Source organism: Heterodontus francisci, chromosome 7, assembly GCF_036365525.1.
Source record: "Heterodontus francisci isolate sHetFra1 chromosome 7, sHetFra1.hap1, whole genome shotgun sequence".
Lineage (NCBI taxonomy): Eukaryota > Metazoa > Chordata > Chondrichthyes > Heterodontiformes > Heterodontidae > Heterodontus > Heterodontus francisci.
The window spans coordinates 70,152,385-70,171,291 of record NC_090377.1 but is presented as its reverse complement, the minus strand read 5'-3'; the positions used below and the strand labels follow the sequence as shown (position 1 = coordinate 70,171,291).

Genomic DNA, 18,907 nt, shown 5'->3' with positions numbered 1-18,907 from the left:
CAATTTAGAAGTTCTTAAATTATTCCTTGCTCTTCTCCATTACTAACCTAAACCTTATGTTACAGTGCTCACTCTTACCAAAGCGTCCCTCCACAGACACTTGGTCCACCTCATTCCCCAGCACCAGATCCAGCAATGCCTCCTTCCTAGCTGGACCGAGGATATACTGGTCAAGGAAGTTCTGAACACATTTCAGAAATTCCTTCCCCTCATTACCCTTTACTCTAATGTTATCCCAATCGATTAAAAAGTACCTCACCCCTCTCGATCACTATCTCTCACACTCACTGTTTCACGTTATTTCGAGTTGTCTCTGTCATTGTCTTTCTTTCTTCCTCCCCTTTATCTCCCGCTAAATATAAACAACAGAAAAGAAAGATACTGTTCTTTTGTCTATCTTTGAGGTAAAGTTTAAACAGTTTGGACCCGATACTGGCATCCATCAGCCCCATCAGCCTCCATATCCAAAGGATCATCCTCCGCCATTTCCGCCACCTCCAGTGTGATGCCACTACCAAACGCATCTTCCCCTCCCTTCCCTGGTCAGCATTCCGAAGGGATCATTCCCTCAGCGACACCCTGGTCCACTCCTCCATTACCCCCACCACCTCGTCGCCATCCCATGGCACCTTCCCCTGCAATCGTAGGAGGTGTAATACCTGCCCATTTACCTCCTCTCTCCTCACTATCCCAGGCCCCAAACACTCCTTTCAGGTGAAGCAGCAATTTACTTGTACTTCTTTCAATGTAGTATACTGTATTCGCTGCTCACAATGTGGTCTCCTCTACATTGGGGAGACCAAGCGCAGACTGGGTGACCGTTTTGCGGAACACCTCTGCTCGGTCCGCAAGCAGGACCCTGAGCTTCCGGTTGCTTGCCATTTCAACACTCCCCCCTGCTCTCATGCTCACATCTCTGTCCTGGCATTGCTGCAGTGTTCCAGTGAACATCAACGCAAGCTCGAGAAACAGCATCTCATCTACCGATTAGGCACACTACAGTCTGCTGGACTGAACATTGAGTTCAATAATTTCAGAGCATGACAGCCCCCCATTTTACTTTCATTTTTAGTTGTTTTTTCTTTTTTCTATTTTACATTTTTTACAACCTTTTTTTTGCATTTATTTCATTTCATTGTAGTTTGTTCAGTTTGCCTACCCACTGTTTTTTTTCATGTTTGCACTTGCTGCTGTTCAATATTCAGTCCGTTAACACCTATTCTGTACTAATGCTTTGTCTTTCAACACACCATTAACATATTGTTTGCCTTTGCTCCATGACCTTTTGGTCAGCTATGTGGCCTTGTCCAATCTGCACCTTCTCCTTTGTTATCTCTTGCCCCACCCCCACCTCACTTGCTTATAACCTGTGACTTTTCTAATATTTGTCAGTTCCGAAGAAGGGTCACTGACCCGAAACGTTAACTCTGCTTCTCTTTTCACAGATGCTGCCAGACCTGCTGAGTGGTTCCAGCATTTCTTGTTTTTATTTCAGATTTCCAGCATCCGCAGTATTTTGCTCCTATTTCTTGAGTTATCGATTTCAGCAGAATAAAACTTTTTGAGGCTTTGCTCACGGTTTGAATGAGTCTCATTACAGTTTTTAATTTTAGTTAATCATATGCAAATTGGTCTTGTGATGGAAGTGTGATGGAAACCTGCCAAAATGAGAGATATTAATTTTGTCACATGGAATATTATTATTTGAACATTTACTGGGCATTGAAATAACTTGTTTAAAAAAACCACAGGACAGTCGCTGAAAACATGGCTGTATATTTGTATACTATAGGTCAGTTGCATGGAGAGACAAAGAGAGCACTCCCTGATCCAATTAGCCAGGTGGGTTTTGTCAATAGTGAAGATCAAGAGACATTGGAGGTTATTGGATATGTAAGAGCCAGCATTCCACCCCCCCCCCACTGAGATTGTCTGGTAAGCTGTGAGGAATCCATAAACCTCGCAGGTGAGGCTGTCTCAAGAAAAAAGCTAGTCACATGACTAAAACTGCCAGCCAACCTGGAGTTAATTGAATTGTGCTCACAGAACAGTTTTTGGAAGAGACTGTAGTTGAGCTTCAAGAAGAGAGCACTCCCTCTCTCTGTCTCTCACGCAAAGTTCCAGGGACCCACGGAAGTAACTTAAACCTCGAGACAGAAAGCCAGTTAAACAAGTTTGAAAGTGTGCACTGGGTCCCAACGAGAACTGCAATGAGATTTAACTTCAATCAAAGACTTTACATCCAACTCAATGCCAGTAACTGGACTCCATTTGTTACTTCAAACTTTTCCCCTTTAATTCCTTGCCTTCCTCTGTCTCTATTTACGGTTGTGTTTATATCATATGCATGCTCACATGGTCGCGTCGCATATTTTTAGTAGTTTTAACTGAATTAGACTTTTAAGGTTAATAAACTTATGCTTTCTTGTTTAAATCTGAGAAAACCTGTCTGGTTGATTTCTTTGCATTTACAATTAGAGGGCAGTGAGCAAGGACTCACTGAGGGGAAGCTAAAAGCACTATGTTTTAAAAGTTAAACCCTGTTACAGCCAAACCAGGAAAAGGCTGAGAGGGGAACCCCGAGACCCCTTCCTCACCTGGTCGGAACAGTCCTATGCCAAAATCAGCCATATTTGCCCTGTTCACTCTTTCAGCATTGCTCATCTGTTTAAAATGGGTGCAATTGGGATTTCTTGTTTTACCTTCAGATGTTTGATTCTTGAACATGTCATTAAAAGGTCACTATAGCTTAAAATTCTTTTTTATTTTACTTTAGCTTTTTCCATAGCTGTTTTTGCAGTATTTTTGATGCATAACTTGCTGGTATTTGCTGCTGCATTTATGCATTGCAAGATTCCTTTTGCAGATGCCTTTTCCCAAAGCACTGTTGTTACCAGCAGCTGCTTCATTAGCAACAACCATAGTGATCAGCATGGGAATTTCAGTGGGCATTCCAGTATCGGTGATTGATTTGAAGGAGTAAAAGATGTTCAGGCAGATGGAACAAAAGCAGGCACAATTCCATCTCAGGCATCTGGAGCCTACATCCCAGGAGCGGAGGTGTCAGACAGGCACACCTATTGAGGAATTTCTGAAGAGAATTAATTGTCTTCATTGTCCATGGTTTCTGGTGGGATGTAGTTTACCCCAGACTCCAGTATGTACCAAATATATACCAGAGAGCCTGCCATGAGCACAACATTAAATTTTTGTGTCTGAATCCTTCTAGGCCAATAGTAATGACATTTGCTACACCTATCTAGCTTCAGTTCACTAATGCACAAAAACAAGTGACATGGACTGCTATCATCACTGTGGAAAGGAGGCAATAAGGGTGGTTCTCCCGGTCATTTGCAGTACATTTGAGAGAGGATTCGCGGAATACAACACTTTTATCAAGTGGCCATCAGGGGCCCTACCAGCAAACCACTGGCATATGTGAATAGGAAAGGCTTTAATTCCCATAACAGTTTCTGCTTTTGTTTTACAAGATACGCTCTTGGACTCCTCATCACCATTCACCATTCACTCCCATAATTGGTCCTTGCATTCCCTCCAAACTGGAGTGTGTATTTTCCTGTGCAAAAGCAGTTAAATGAGAGCATAAGCCTAGAAGTGTAACAGAGAACCATTGCTCTGTATACCGGCTCCTGAAATATATAATATGCTGCTAAATAAATTACCATCCCTTTACAGAAAGTGGGCTAAAATTGCACTTTATTGAGACGAGTACAGATTCAACTGCGTTTTTTTGTTACATAAAACTGTTTGCATTTTTGACAGAGTACAATTAATTTGCCATATTCCTCAGTTCTGGAAAACAATCAAAATGCAACTTACTAAACGTGCTCACTTTCTCTGGTTGGGTTTTCAAAGCTAGTTAAAGTGAGTCCATGTTTAGACCTTTGAAACACACTTTCTTGCTGCTGCTATAAGAACAAAGGCCACAACTGAGGAACTTAGGAAATTCATTGTACTCACTGTCAAAAATGCCAACTGTTCATTCATGTATTTTCTATAATGTCATGCAGACGCCCCCACCTGCCCAGAATGAGGCATATTAATTTTGTCATATGAACATTGATTTTAAACTGTTGCTGGAGGAAGAAATGACTTGTTAAAGAGATACCACACATTTGACTGGAGGACATTTGCATACTAAGAGACGGTGCTTGTGGAACCAAAGAACTACTTCATGGGCCATTTAACCCAGATGGATTTTGATCACCAAACATGAAGGTGTAAGGAACCGCATTCCAGGGACTGCTAAGATGATACAATCCACAAAAGACAGGACTGGTTAAACCAGCTGGTCACATGACTAACTGGCTGATGCAGGCTTTTGAATGAGAGACAGGACAGTTTGAATTTAGAATGTTGTTTGCAATGGAACGTGGAACAAGGAAGCCTCTCTCCTGGCTGTCTCTCTCGCTTTCTCCCAAGCCACTGGACCCACGGAAGACATATAAACCTCAAGAGGGAAAAACTCCAACATTGAAACACGTTGAAGCGTGCACTGGCCCCAACGAACTGCAGGACTTATCAGCAACCAATGACTGCACATTGAACTTTAAAGGACTGTAATTATAATCCCGATATTGCCTCAAACCTTTCCCCTTTATTCTTTTCTATGTTTTCTGTCTCTGTCTGTGTGTGTGTTTATCGCGTATGCATGCTAATGTGGTTGTGTCGCATATTCGCATAACCCGATCAGAGTTTAAGATTAATAAACTTCCACCTTTCTTGTTTAAATCTAAGGAAACCTGTCTGATTTCTTTGCCTTACAGTCAGAGCAGTGAAAAGGATTCATTGAGGGTGAGCTAAACACATAGTGTTTCTAAAATTAAACTCTGTTACGGTTAAACCAGGCAAAGGCTGAGAGGGAACCCCTAGACCCCTCCTCACCTGTTCGTAACAGTAACAAAAAACACAGTTGAATCTGTATTCATCTGAAAGTGCAATTTTAGCTTACCTTTTGTAAAGGGATGATAATGTAACAGCACATAATATATTTCAGGAGGACGTGAGAGAGAAGAGACGTTAAAAGATCTAATTGTTTTTATTACAGTGTTGTAGGAGTGAGTGGTAGTTTTGGACTAGAATTCTCTGACAATGTATAATGTTAGGTAGAAACTAACCCTCGGCTTTGGTTGGGTCTTAATTTAACTATGTAGCTATTTTTAATCTTGCGTATTTTCAAAACCCAGCATACAGAAGAAAACAGTACATAGAATTACACTGAATATTACAGCACAGAAACAGGCTATTCGGCCCATGCCTATACTGGTGTTTATGCTCCACCGTCTTACCTCCTTACTTCATCTCACCCAATTAATATAGTAGGGAAGATGTTGGCAAAGAGAAGATAAGTTGTAGCAACTCTGTGTTGCAATATAGAGAGTTAGGGATGCTGGGTGGATTGTTATCATTGGTATGATGGTCTTGGGTTTGGAGCATGGGCAGGAGAACCAAGAGCGGTTACAAGATGTGGGAGCACTAGGAGGGGTGTTTGGGAGCATTGAGAAGGAGAAACCAAAGAGGAGTATGGAATTGGTAGAAATTCTGAGAGTGGGAGGAGATGGAGAGGATCCTGAATTGTAGGAATACCGGGAAGGGAGATCTGGATGTAGTATAGAGGCAAGTTGGTGGAGAGGTGGCAGGGAGAGGAATAAGTATGAATGCTCCAGCTAGGGTTATTGGTTCATTTGTGGGATGGGAAGGGGATACATTTCATAAAAAGGTTTCCTGAGAAGTGACTTTGGAAAACCTTGTATCATTTAAAATACGGCTGAGTATTTATTTTCAATAATGCAGTTGCTTTAAGGAAATACTCCTTTGTCCTGTGCTATGTCACAATCGATCCTTCATTTCTCAAGGAATCAGATCCTGGGGAGAATGTTTGGGGTGTGACAACAATGGGTCAGAAGTTGCCATGATCTGAAGCACTGGAAGGTGGAAGGTAAGTTTTGGTTTATTAGGTGATTCTATGGGGTCTAGCAGCATAGGCTAGGATATCATAGTGATTAGCAGCATTGGAAGATGTTGGGGAGGGATGCACTTTGGGTGCAAGGATTTCCCTGTCTGGGAGCATGGAGGGAAGTAGCAAGGTCTGTTAACATTGGGGGTAAAGGTTGATGAGAAACCAGAATGTTAGTGTAGTTGAGTCTGCATGTGGAAATAAGTAATCTTTGTGATGGAAAGAGCATTAACCTAGTAAGTTAAGAATATTGAATATCTTACTAATATTGAAAGGTGGAAGCATCGTGGACTCAAATTCCCCAAAATTCTGAGTTTCTGCTCCACTGCTGGAAGCACAGTGGAGCAGGATTCCTGACCACCAATTGCAGGCAATGTGGACCCCTTCCTAATATCGTGGGATGGATTAATTTCCATAGCGGGGAAGGAGATTCAGCAATAGTTGGAATAGCATCCAGGTTCTGGAATCAATTACCTTTTTCTTCGGTAGTTTCAGGTCTCTAGATCAGTTCCCTTCTGTCATAGGTATTGGGCCTCTTAAGTGGTGTACTCGGTGAAACTCGCAGGGTAACCCAGGATTGTCCCAAAGCCTCTTCTGGACCTTTGAGGTACAGGCAGGAGACTTCCCCAGCCCCTCCAGACTGGAATTGCCTATATAATGTATAAAATAAAAACAGAAAGTGCTAGAAATATTCAGCAGGTCAGGCAGAATTTGTGGAGAGAGAAGCAGAGTTAACGTTTCAGGTCTCTGACCTTTCCTATATAAGTTAAATGGAGGAGAAACGCAGTGAATCCTGGTTTCACCTCAAATTACGCCTGTGCCTCTCTGTGCAGACGATCTGGTATGTTACAACCTTATGTCACTGGCATTTGGGTTCTAATATTTATAATGCTATGAATGTTCTACCTTACAAAATATGCATAAGTTACAAATAACTTCATTCTTCCCTTCCTCAGAATTCACCTCAAGTATTCAGAACAATTTTTTAGCCCTACCTCCCATGCTAGATTTGCAGTATTTGATTAAGAGGCAAGTATGGCAAAAGCAGGGAAATTATTGTTTTTTCATTTTTGTTGTACGAAAGAAAGGATTTAAAGATTGATTTCAGACAGCTGTATTTATTGAAGAGTTTTTTTCATGAAACCCAGGATAATGAAATAAATGATACTATTTATAAATCATTCACATTTTCTGTAAACTATCTATATCACAGCTGAGAGGTTGTTTCATATGTAAGTCAGACAGGCAACAGTACCTTTGCTCTAAGGTAGGTAATTGAATTATTGATCCTTTGAAGGGCAGTGGGTGTTTTTATGGATTAAGTTCTGCCATCATACCTCAGACATTAAGGATAGTTTCTCCAGCAGCCAAGTGTCAAAGTAAACAAAACCACCAATACTTTACCTGTTTAGTGGTAGGGTGCAGAATTGTTCTGCTCACATGACCTTTGAGAAAAAGATTTAATGACAGAAGGCGAGAAATTGCCCAGCATAACGGCAATTGTAGCAGCACCTGCACCAGAAGGCTCTGATTTGACGCTATCCTGACATCACACAGCCCAACTGGTTGATGTGATACCAGAATCCCAAATTTGGGCAGCGAATGCCCAGGCAACATCTGTGTTATTTACTCAAGATAAAAACAAGCGTGAAACTGCGAGCTGGGCCTGGCAGTAACATATTTAAAGGGTCGGACACCCTGATTGCAGGCAAGTTAAATTTTTGGAACATTTTCTGTTGCAAAGTGTCTGGAAGTGTCACAGAGGTGTTTTGGATTTGCCAGAGTGTTGCCACATCCTAATCTAGTTGGGGGGGTTTCTAGAAGAGTAGGTGACCTGTCCACACAAAGGCTGCAACTGGTAGCGGGGCAGCAGTGGCAGTGCCTTTGGGTCTGCAGCATGACAGGGAGATGGAGCAAAGGCTGCAGAGAGGGCAAGCTGTGCACCATCCTCTCCGCCAAGTTAGAGCCAGACTCCTTCATGCTCCTTGACAGTGACAGAAGGCTGTCTGGCAGGCCTGCTAATGCACAACATCTCGGTATTCAATCCGGTTCAGCACTCTCCTGTATACTGCTCCATCTGAGTCCTCTGCAGCAGTACACATCTGCCACCTCGCCATTCGGTGAGCTGGCAAATGAGCGAGCCATCCTTTACCCCTGACCTGGCTGCAGGGCACTCATGCCCAGCTGACTCACTGCCAGATGTTCCCAACACTATACTTGCCTCCAAGGTACATGCAGTGCCAGTATCTGAGCTGTGGCTGCGAGTGACAGATCAAGCGATGGGGCTTCTTCATTGATGTTGTACTGTTGCTCTCTTTCCTCCTCCTGGGACTCCTGGGCAGGTGGCGGTTCTCAAGTGTTGAAAAACAGGGATTCAGATGCAGAAGGTTGGGGTGAGGGGAGTGGAGTGGGGTGGGAAGCAAGAAGTCCTTGGTCTCACCATCAGCTGTTTACTCATCATGCCAGATAGCAGGATGAGGGTGTGCTGGGAGTTGAGAAGGAGCATAAGGCAGGAGCATACCATCATCCTTAATGTTCTCGGCAGCATTGGTGCCACAGGCTTCATCGCAGCCGGCCCCGTGATGCGGAGAATCAGTTCAGCAGTAGGGCTCAGGAGGTGCAGGCATCCTTGTCCCCTGCCAGTTCTACCCTGCTCCCTTCTATTATGTGCCACCTTGTCCGACAAGAAAAAGGGCAGAATGGCAGTGGTTGTGTTACACTGGCTTTAGATGATTTGTCTGCCCTAGCTGGATAGTTGGAGGTATGTGGAGGCAGTGAGAGGTGTGTTTGAGGCTGGCAGCATTGGTAGGTGTGAGGGTACGGTGGAGTATCTGAATGTTAGACATGAGTCCTGAGTGCCAGGGAGTGCTGCTGGGTGAGTGATTGGGGTATGGTGCATTAAGAAGCGAGAGAGGCTGGTATTGTGATGGGTAGGAGATGTCATGTGAAGATGTATTCACTGACCTTGACCACTCGCATGAGGTCATTAGACTTCTTGTGATACTGCTGCCAGGGTCTCGGACATGCCTCCAGGAGTTGACCTGCCTGGCCACCTGCTCCCACTCCTTTCTGAGAGTTGTTCTTGGGGGTCCCTGGTTCTCTGTTGACCCATTGTGTCTCTGTTCTAGCCCTGCTGCACCACTAGGGCCTCCTGCGCCACATCTGTCACTATGGATCTCTCTTTCTGCCCTTGTTTTCTCTTTGCAATAGTTTACATTGCAGCAATATTTTTGTGCAACTCACTTTAGATACAGCCTGCCTTGAAGAGCAGGCTGGCTGTACCACGTGATCTGCAAATAACCATGCTGGGCCCTCCTGCTGTGCTCAGGTGTCGCAGGCAGCATTCATGAGTAGAAAGCAGCATGGAAGCTGCTCGGGCCAATGCTACAATCATTCAGTTGAAATGGGTACACAAAGTTTGGACAGGTTGCAAATTGCAATCCCTGCACCCAAAAAACCAGGTCTAACAATTTCTAGCCCAAAGGTTTTTAATTTAACCTATTGGAACAAGGAGTCAGTATAGCTCAGAAAGGATGATTGAGTGAGGTTTAATGTGGTAATGTAGTATACGTGTAGCAGAGTTTGGACACGTTAAGAGTTTATGAAATGTGGATGATGTGAGGCCAGCAAAGAGAGTATTGAAGTAACCAAGAGATGACTGGTAAAAACATGTATAAGAGGTTTCTGTAGCAAAGGAACCCTTTGATCTTTGGTGCTGTAACCTTTTTTTGAAAGTCTCAGTCAGTTCTGTAAGAGCAAGGCATTTTCCCTGAAGATTTTTGTTATGGCTACGTGGTGAGGGGTATGGATGATTCCCATTGTTCAACTCCCACCTGACCGCAGCATTTTTTTGTTATTAGGGTTTAACCCCTTGGTGTTTGATTTGTCAAAAAAACAGACAGCGACAGTTTTTCTTGTATGTTTAAAACAGAAAAATAATTATTTATTGAGCAATAGGCCTTATCCCGAAATTGTCGTAACAGCACCCTCTCACGCATTCACTCGCGCGTGTGCACGCATGTGCATACACACACACGAAGAGACAGATAGAGAGGAAAAGGGGTAAGTGGTTTTCAAGTGAGGTAGGGTTTCAGGGTTCATGGTAAATCTGTTGAATTCTCTCAGAAGTCAAGTTCTCGTTGGTTGCAGGCCTGAGGTATTTGTAGGTTTCACTCTTGGTGGAAAGTTCAGTTTGAAGAGAGTGGATAACCTCTAATTCACTGTTGCATAAGTTGAAAATGTAGAATTTACAGCAGGGTGCCTCCCTTCTAGCTTGCTAGATTTTCTCCAAGCTCTTAACTGGACAAGCTTCTTGTTGATATTTCTTGCTACGTGTCTCTCTCTCTCTCCCTCTCGGGCTACTTTTTTAAGGTTAAAGTTTGTCGTATCAAAGTAGGAGACACTTTGGTCTTTCCCCCCATGGTGATCACACAGTGGCCCAGGATGAGAATAATCCAGTTATGATGTTTCCACTTCATACCTTCTTTGTTTCAGTAGAACCCATTCATTTCAGAAATATTTCAGCATGGGTGTAATTGACACCTCTCAACTTAGTTACGTATTATTTGTTCTAAACAGACAGTGTGGCCATGTTCAAATACACATGCAGCCATCTTTTGCAGCATTGTCCATTTAAAAAAAAAAGAAAAGTCCATTTTATTAACTCTTCAGTTTTGAGTTTGTGGGCTGAATTTTACAGACTCCCCGATGTCGGAGGTCATGGCAGGGAGGGCAGGAAAATGCCTCCGGCAGAGGCCCACCACAGGCCTCGACCCCGAGAAGACCCAGCCTGACATGGCCAGCAGTGGACCACTGCCGATTGGCGACGGGAGCCAAATTTAAATATGTCAATTAATTTAAATCAAGGAAATATTACCCTCTAACTCCCGCTGTCTCTCCCGGTGAGATATTGGTGCTGGTGACTGGCACTCCCACACCGTCAGATCCCCGTCCGGGCATCCGAGGCGAAAGACGGTGGGGAGTGGGGATCAGTTAAGTTTCTCTGTGCAGGAGTGGGTGGAGTGGGGTCAAAATAATATAATTGTTGTAGGAGATGGTGGGAAGGGTTAGAGTGTAAAGTTTATGTACTTTGGGGGGAGGGGGGAGATGGAAGGTCAGGTGGGCAGGGGAAGTGTTTTGTGGGGGAGAGGGCAAGTGATTCATTTTATGGTTTTTTGGGGAGTGGGGGAGGAACAATTTAAATGGATTAAAATTTTTTCATTGAAGTTACCTTTAAATATTTAAATTGAATGTTAGGGCTTGGAGCCCTTTAAAAACGGCATCAGTGCCTGGGCAAAGGCGGCTGATGCCATTGCCTACCCCCTCCACATCATCGGGGTGGGTGGTCCACCCTGGCTATTTAAATGTGCTGCCGTGCTGAATATCACGGCAGCTCCGCGACATGAGGGCAGACCGCCATTGTTTACGTCCGCTGCTGTAATCGGTGGCGGAAGTAGAAATTCCAGCCCTGTATCTTTTCATCGTTACACTTCTCGTAAATGTGATATTTTACTTTCCTGTATTGCAAAGAATTAAAATATACTGGGAAAGAATTTTAAAGATTACAGAATACACTTTTTGGAACAGTTTAAATATTGTGTAAATCTAGAATTGCGTTGCTAGATACTGCTTGTGTATGTACGCACACGTGTGCGCATACACTTATAAATAAATTTAATTTTGGTTTATCTTAAATGCAATAGTCTAAGCATGATATCTACTGCCTTTAGAAGTGAACAGAAGGATCACAGTGGGCAGTCATGTAGTCTCTGATGCATAATGCTATAGTAGAGTAACCATTAGAGCTCTGGAACACTATCCAACCATGACAGTGTAAGGTTGCAAGCTACAGTTATAGATTTATCTCTTGAAACTTCATTTTGGCCTTAAATATGAGTGAAGAGTGTTGGCAGAGAACCTGAAGTGTAATAGCAAGCCATGCTTTTATAACCTTTTGTCAAAACCTTCTGTCTCACCTTGCACATTCACAAATACCAATGTGTCCAAATGCAATTACACATATTCTGTTCTGTATTGAGTGTTGCTCTCTCATCACTCCGGCTTCACCGAACTACTCAGGCTTCCTGTCCCCAATATATCAAATTTAAATTTCTGATCCTCATTTTTAAATTCCTGCAGAGCCTTATCCAACTCCATCTTTGCAAACATCTCTAGCATTATACTCCCTTCTGTACCTATTGGAGCAATAGTAGCCTGTTCAATCCCTTGAGCCTGTTTTGCCAGTGAATTAAACAATGGGTGATCTGTACCTCATCTCTACTAACCTTTCTTCCATATCTCCTGATGCTGTTGGCCAACAAAAATCTATAGATCTCAGTCCTGAAAATTTCAATTGAGCTCGCATCTACAATGTTTTGGGGAGATGTTTTTCAGATTTTCACTACTCTTTGTGTGAAAAAAGTGATTTCTGATTTCACTCCTAAATGGTATGACTCTAGTTTTTATTTTATGCTCCCTTAAACTGGATTACTACTCTAAAGGAAATAGTTTCTTTCTTTGAAAAGCTTCAAAAAGAGGTGGATTTTTAGGTGGAGTGGCATTAAAATAAGAGAGGGTATTGGAGAAGCAGAACGATTTATGTAGGGGATTGCAGAGCATGGGACCTTGATGGCAAAAGACCAGGTCGCAAATGCTGGGATGAAGGAAGTGGGGCATCCACAACAGACCAGTCAGAATAACTGAGAGTTTGTGGCAGTGGGTGTAGTGGTAGGGAGGGCCAAGGCCTGGAATGGATGTAAACATGTTCATGAGCATTTTAAATTTGGGAAATTGATGCACCTGGAGCCAACATAGATCAGCAAGGATAAGGGTGATGAGTGAATGGGACTTGGTGCAGTAAGATATAGGCAGAAGAGCTTTTGATGAGCTGAAGTTTACAAAGGGTAGTTAATGGGAAACTGGCCACGAAAGCATTGGCACAGTCAAGTCTAGAAGTTGACAGAGGTTTTCAGTGGCGGATGGGCTGAGGCAGGGGCAGAGGTGGGCAATTACAGTGAGAGTAAGTATTCTAACATTGATCACAAGTCGTGGGAGTCAGTTGCCAGTGATCGCCAGAGCTGGCGGGCAACCATAAAGGCGGGGCTGAAGTGTGGCGAGTCGAAGAGACTTAGTTGGCAGGAAAAAAGACAGAAGCGCAAGGGGAGAGCCAACTGTGTAACAGCCCCGACAACCAATTTAATCTGCAGCACCTGTGGAAGAGTCTGTCACTCTAGAATTGGCCTTTATAGCCACTCCAGGCGCTGCTTCACAAACCACTGACCACCTCCAGGCGCTTACCCATTGTCTCTCGAGACAAGGAGGCCAAAGAAGTATTCTAAGTGATGGAAATTAAATCGAGTCAAAGCACTGAGATTGTTACAGCCTGAGAAAATAGACAGGCAGGAAATGGAATTGGTGGTGACAGTACAGCATTTGTGGCTTCAGGGTCTTCCTTATGATTAACTGGAGGAAATTGAGGCTCAATCAAGAGTGGTTTTCAGACAAGCAGTCTGACAATGCAGAGGCAGTGGAGAGGTTGAGAGAAGTAGTGGAGAGGTAGAGGTGGGAATTATTGGATTATGTATGGGAACTGATTACATGCCTTGAGATGATGTTGCTAAGAGGCAGCATATAGGCAAGGACAGATCCTTTTGGGATTCACGAGGTAATGGTAGGAGGGTGGAATGATAAGCCATCACCGAAAATGCTCTGGCTATGATCCAATGAGCTGGATAATGAAGAAAAGACATTGGAGGAAGATGGTGCAGTCAACTATACCAAAGACTGCAGAGAGGTCCAGGAGGATGAGAAGGCATAATCCATCAAGGTCACAGTCAGTCACAGACCTTGGTTCAGGCTCTGTCAGTGCAGGGGCAGAAACGTGATTGAAGAGATTCAAGCAGAGTTGCAGTAAAGTTGGGCACATTTCAAAAACATTGCACATATAGCTGGTGCTTTGATATAACATTATATGACTGGGCCACACAAAGAACACACGAAAACTCCACCTTAATAACCACACAGATTTTTTTTTGTTCAAAGTTTCTGTCAAAACTCTGGTCCCTTTCAGGATCGATTAATTTTAGAACACCTCAAAGGTGTGCACTGAGGCCTTTCAAGAGCGTAAAGAGAGGAATTTCCAAGGAAAGCCACCCCTCCCCCCACCGGTATGGAAAGGGTGGTCAAAAGAACCACCCATGGTTTCCCCTGACTGAAATTTCAAGGTACGTGAGGCAGCGTTCTTGCCATGCCAGGATCCAGTCCACCTTCTGCCCACCCCCTTCCCCTTTCCCAGATATAGCACTACTCCCAGGAATTTTGAGGCCATGATCTAACCTGAGACTCCAGTGCAAAACTATTTTTGTTCATTTTATGAGATGTGAGCGTCACTGTCAAGAACAGAATTTGTTGCCCATCCCTAATTGCCCTTGAGAAGGTGGTGGTGAGCTGCCTTCTTGAACCGCTGCAGTCCATTTGGTGCAGGTGCTGTTAGGGAGGGAGTCCAGGATTTTGACCCAGTGACAGTGAAGGAATGGCGATATAGTTCCAAGTCAAGATGGTGTATGGCTTGGAGGGGAACTTGCAGATGGTGGTATTCCCATGCATTTGCTGTCCTTGTCCTTTGAGGTGGTAGAGGTTTGGAAGGTGCTGTCGAAGGTGGCATGGTGAGTTGCTGCAGTGCATCTTGTATATGGTACACACTGTTGCCAATGTGCGTTGGTGGTGGAGGTGTTGAAGGTGGCAGATGGGGTGCCTATCAAGCAACTGCTTTGTCCTGGATGGCATTGAGCTTCCTGAGTGTTTTGGAACCACATTCATCTGAGATTGGTGCAATATTAGAGATGCCATCTTTTGAATGAGACATTAAACTGAAATTCTATCTACCTACTTCAGGCCCTATCTTTTCAGATAAAACATCCCATGGCATTTTACAATAATTCCCCCCTATTTCCTGGCCAACATTCCTCCCTCAGTGAATACCAGTAAAAAGAAACTTAACTGGTTATTCAGCTTATTTGCTGTTGTCAAACTTTGTTGTACACAAATTAGCTGCTACTTTGTTTACATGACTGACTGCATTTCAAAAATAATTAATTGGTTGTGGAGCACTTTGGGATGTCTCAAGACATGAGACTACTGCATAATTGCAAATTCTTCCTTTCCCTTCTTGTGTAGCTCAAGTTTATTTGTCAGGGCAAGAAACTCATCACATTATAAAGAATGACACATCAATTTGAAGTTAACATTCCTTTAGTTTCTCTTCAAACTTTTAGTCAATTATGTGTTGTTCACTTGCGATATTTGACCTATCTGTAATTTAATAGCTAGGATTAAGAAATGCATGTTTTTCCATCTGCACAGATAAATTTATTTCATTGTCTGCAGCAGTAGCTATACAAATAACCTCAGGACATAATCAAGTTTGATACAAAATGAAAGTGGGTAACTGTATCCAATATCTAAAATGTATTATTGAATCAGTGGCCGGAATTTTTCATATGGTGGACGGGAGCTGTCCACTGACCAAAATGTTGATGGCGATCCTGCCTCGGATGGGCCTGGGGATCCAGTCCAGATTTTCCAGTCCCCAGGCCCTTAATTGGTCTGAGACGGGACTTCCACCCCATTGAGGCAGGAAGTCCCGCTTAAGGGAGCTGCTGGCCAATCAGCGGGCCGACAGCTCTTAGACTCAGCAGCGCCACCGGGAGCGGTGGCCACTGCTGGGACTGCAACCCAGCTTCCACATGAAGAGGAAGGACAGCCCCAGGAAAAGGTAGGTTTTTGGGGCATCGCCGGGAGTGATCGGTCAGGCCCCACTGAGGCAAGGGGGGTCGATTGGGGTATTGGGGGGCGCATTGGGGTTGATTGGGGCATCAGGGGCACCCCTCCATCGGGCACAGGGCACCCGATCAGGAGGCCCCACCCCCCAGGCTGTCAGAAAGCCACCTCCTTTTGTCAGGCAGCTTTTTTCGGGCCTGGGCCACCTGCTGCCAATAGCAAAACCCACGTGGCGGCGGGAGGAGTCCCTTGTGGCCGTTAATTGGCTACTTAAGGGGCCTTGATTTTCCAGGGGCAGGCGGGCCATTTCCTCTCACCGCCGCCCCATGTAAAATGGCAGTGGAGGTGGGAGCATGTCGGGAAGGAACCCTGACCCTCCCACTCCATTTTACGCCTCCCCGCACCCCCCCCCCCCCCCCCCCCCGTCACAAGCCCACTCTTTGCAGGTGGGGGGGGGGGGTCATGAAATTCTGGCCAGTATTTAGTACTCGATGTCAGCCAAAGTTTGCACTTTTAATAAAGTAGAGCTGGTACCCTTTATAAAGCTGTAGGATATACATTGTGTTATTGGTTCTCATTGAAGAAAAAATGCATGTATGTAATTGTTTACAGTCTCCTACAACAGGTCCACAAAGGAAGTCTATGTAATATAATGTACTTTTACATTTAATTAATGATTATGTAAATTGTATAAGTTTCAAAGTTGATAACTTGTTCCCTATAGGTGTTCCTCAAGTATTACCAAGTAGAACAGTTAAATTTACTGCTCAGAGATGTCATTGACAGCATTGTGGTTATTCAAGCCCACATCAAAGGCTGGCTGGGAGCCAGGAGATACAAGAAAGCACAAGCAAAAAAACAAAGCAGTGCCATCATCATCCAGTCAGGTATGCACTAAAATGTTGCTAATTAATGGAGAAGGACTACTTTGGAAGTGGAATTAAGAATGTTTAGATTTATACCATTATCACAATTTTACTAGTTTATATTTACCAAACTTTGTAAAATATTAAAGGGCCATTTTAATACCATTCGCCAGCAGAAAGAGGATAGGTGGGCAGCTGGGAGACTTAGCCAATGATGCCCCTTTCCATTCCTGTTGCCTTTCTGAGAAGGTGGCAAAGACACCTGCCCAAAACCGACAACATCCTTCTTTAAATGTGCAGATTGTGGTTCAATTGTATCATCACGCTGCGACTGCTCATTTACCTGGTGGCTTGAGTGAAGAAGCTGCTATGGCTTTCCTCCAGGTCAAAATAGTAGGAAGAGGATCTCAGATCAGAAGAGGACCGAACAGATAAGGTTTTTAAATACTTTTTTGGGGCTTTGAGGGACAAGGAAAGTATAAACCTGCCATGTCTGGGCATTTTTATTCTAGAAACGCACTCCATGTGACTTACCTGAATGCCAGAAAGCATTTTTTTGCTGCTGACTGGTGGCCTCCTGCTGCCTGAAATTATGTTCCTGCCTTCCAGTTCATCTGATGCTTCCTGGCCACTTTGGGTGGTCAACTGACCAGGGGTGTGCAAATGAGACACCCATCTATATTAATGACTTGGATGAAGAAATAGAGGGGCAACATTTTGTTTAGGTCCATTTTGGGCACAAGATCAATAAATTGTATGATGTGCACACCAGAAACTGCAATCCCCGAGGCTTGCCCTAAATTGGGTGTCAGGCCTAATCGAGATAATTCTGGCAAGCCACGGATGCCAATCGGACATTCAGAAGCATCTTGCTGCTGTGCTTCAGACCAAGTTGTGCTGGCTGTGATTGTGTTAGTGGACATCAAGTAGATCTGGGAGGGTATACAAATATGAGGGTAGCACACACGGCTGGCAGCTTCCCACAGTGTTGCAATGGAAGCGAAAGGATCATTTCTGCTCCTCCTGGCTCCACATTTAGGCAACTTAAAAACAAACAAGTTAACTTTTTGTTGGTGACCTGCAGAATTTCTGTTAAGGCCTCCTGGTTATACAAACCTAAAAAATGCCCAACACAGTGCTGCTGTATTTGACGTGGGGTCTTGAAACAGACGTTAGGCCCCTTATTAGCATATGCAAAGTCCTGATGCCTGCTTGAGGCAGCTGCCAGGGAAGCCTAAGTATCATTGACCCAATAATCATGACATGGCGCTGCAGAATTGGTGTATTTGGTCTGCATTTTACACCCATAAAATGGGTGTAACAGGGTCCACTTTCACTTCCAAAGAGTTGTATGGCCAAGTTTCCAGATGACACTAAATTAGGAGGCACAGTCAATGGTGTGAATGGGAACAGCAAATTATAAAGGGGCTCAGGAGTGACTGGGAAAAATCTGTGGCAGATGGAGTTCAATGCAGGAAAGTGTGAGGTTATCCACTTTCAATCTGGGAAATACAAATTGGAATATTTTCTTGATGCTGATAGGAAAAAGGTGCTTTAGAAAAGTAAAGAGATCTAGGTGTCTATGTACAAAATTACTAAAAGTTAATGCACAGGTATAAAAAGTAATCAAAAGAGCTAATGGAATGAAAACCATTATCTCAAGGAGGTTGGAATACAGGAGTAAGGATGTGATGCATCAGTTGTACAGAGCCTTGGTTAGAATGCTTTTGGAGTATTGCATTTGAGTTTGGGTACTCCATCTCAGGAAGGAAATATTAGCCATAGAAAGGGTTTTACCAGAATAATAATGGGGCTGAAAAGATTAAATTATGATGACTATTGCTTACATTTGGGGCAGAATTTTGCTAGCCCAGTGGAGGTGGGTTCCGGTACCTGTGGAATGGGAAAGTCCCAGAAATTGTTGTCAGGTTGGGATCCCTACCTCATCCCACCCTTTTCTGGCAGGTTTGAAGGCAAGTGGGAACCTTCCTTAATCTGAGTTCTGATGAAAGGTCACTGACCTGAAACGTTAACTCTGCTTCTCTCTCTCCGCAGATGCTGCCAGACCTGCTGAGTATTTCCAGCATTTCTTGTTTTTATTTCAGATTTCAGCAGCTGCAGTATTTTGCTTTTATTTTACCTTCCTTAATCTGTCAGGGTAAGAATTAGGAAGTGGTTGAGGTAGTTAAGAAGGCAATTAAGACCTGTTATAACCCAGAATCCTAAATTTCCCAGCCTTGGAATCTGTTTCCAGACCTGTCAGCAATTTGTTAGTCACCAAGGTGGG

The 18,907-nt window shown here is 43.8% G+C and overlaps 1 protein-coding gene across 6 annotated transcripts in view; it reads left to right on the top strand.

Moving 5' to 3' along the window:
* myo3b (myosin IIIB) overlaps positions 1-18,907 on the top strand; it is a 756,411-nt gene that overhangs the window by 503,409 nt on the left and 234,095 nt on the right. For all 6 annotated transcript variants that reach the window (XM_068035378.1, XM_068035376.1, XM_068035375.1 and 3 more), the window contains one exon: positions 16,479-16,641. In XM_068035378.1, coding sequence (XP_067891479.1) covers positions 16,479-16,641 — 163 coding nt within the window. The remainder of the gene's footprint in view (positions 1-16,478; positions 16,642-18,907) is intronic.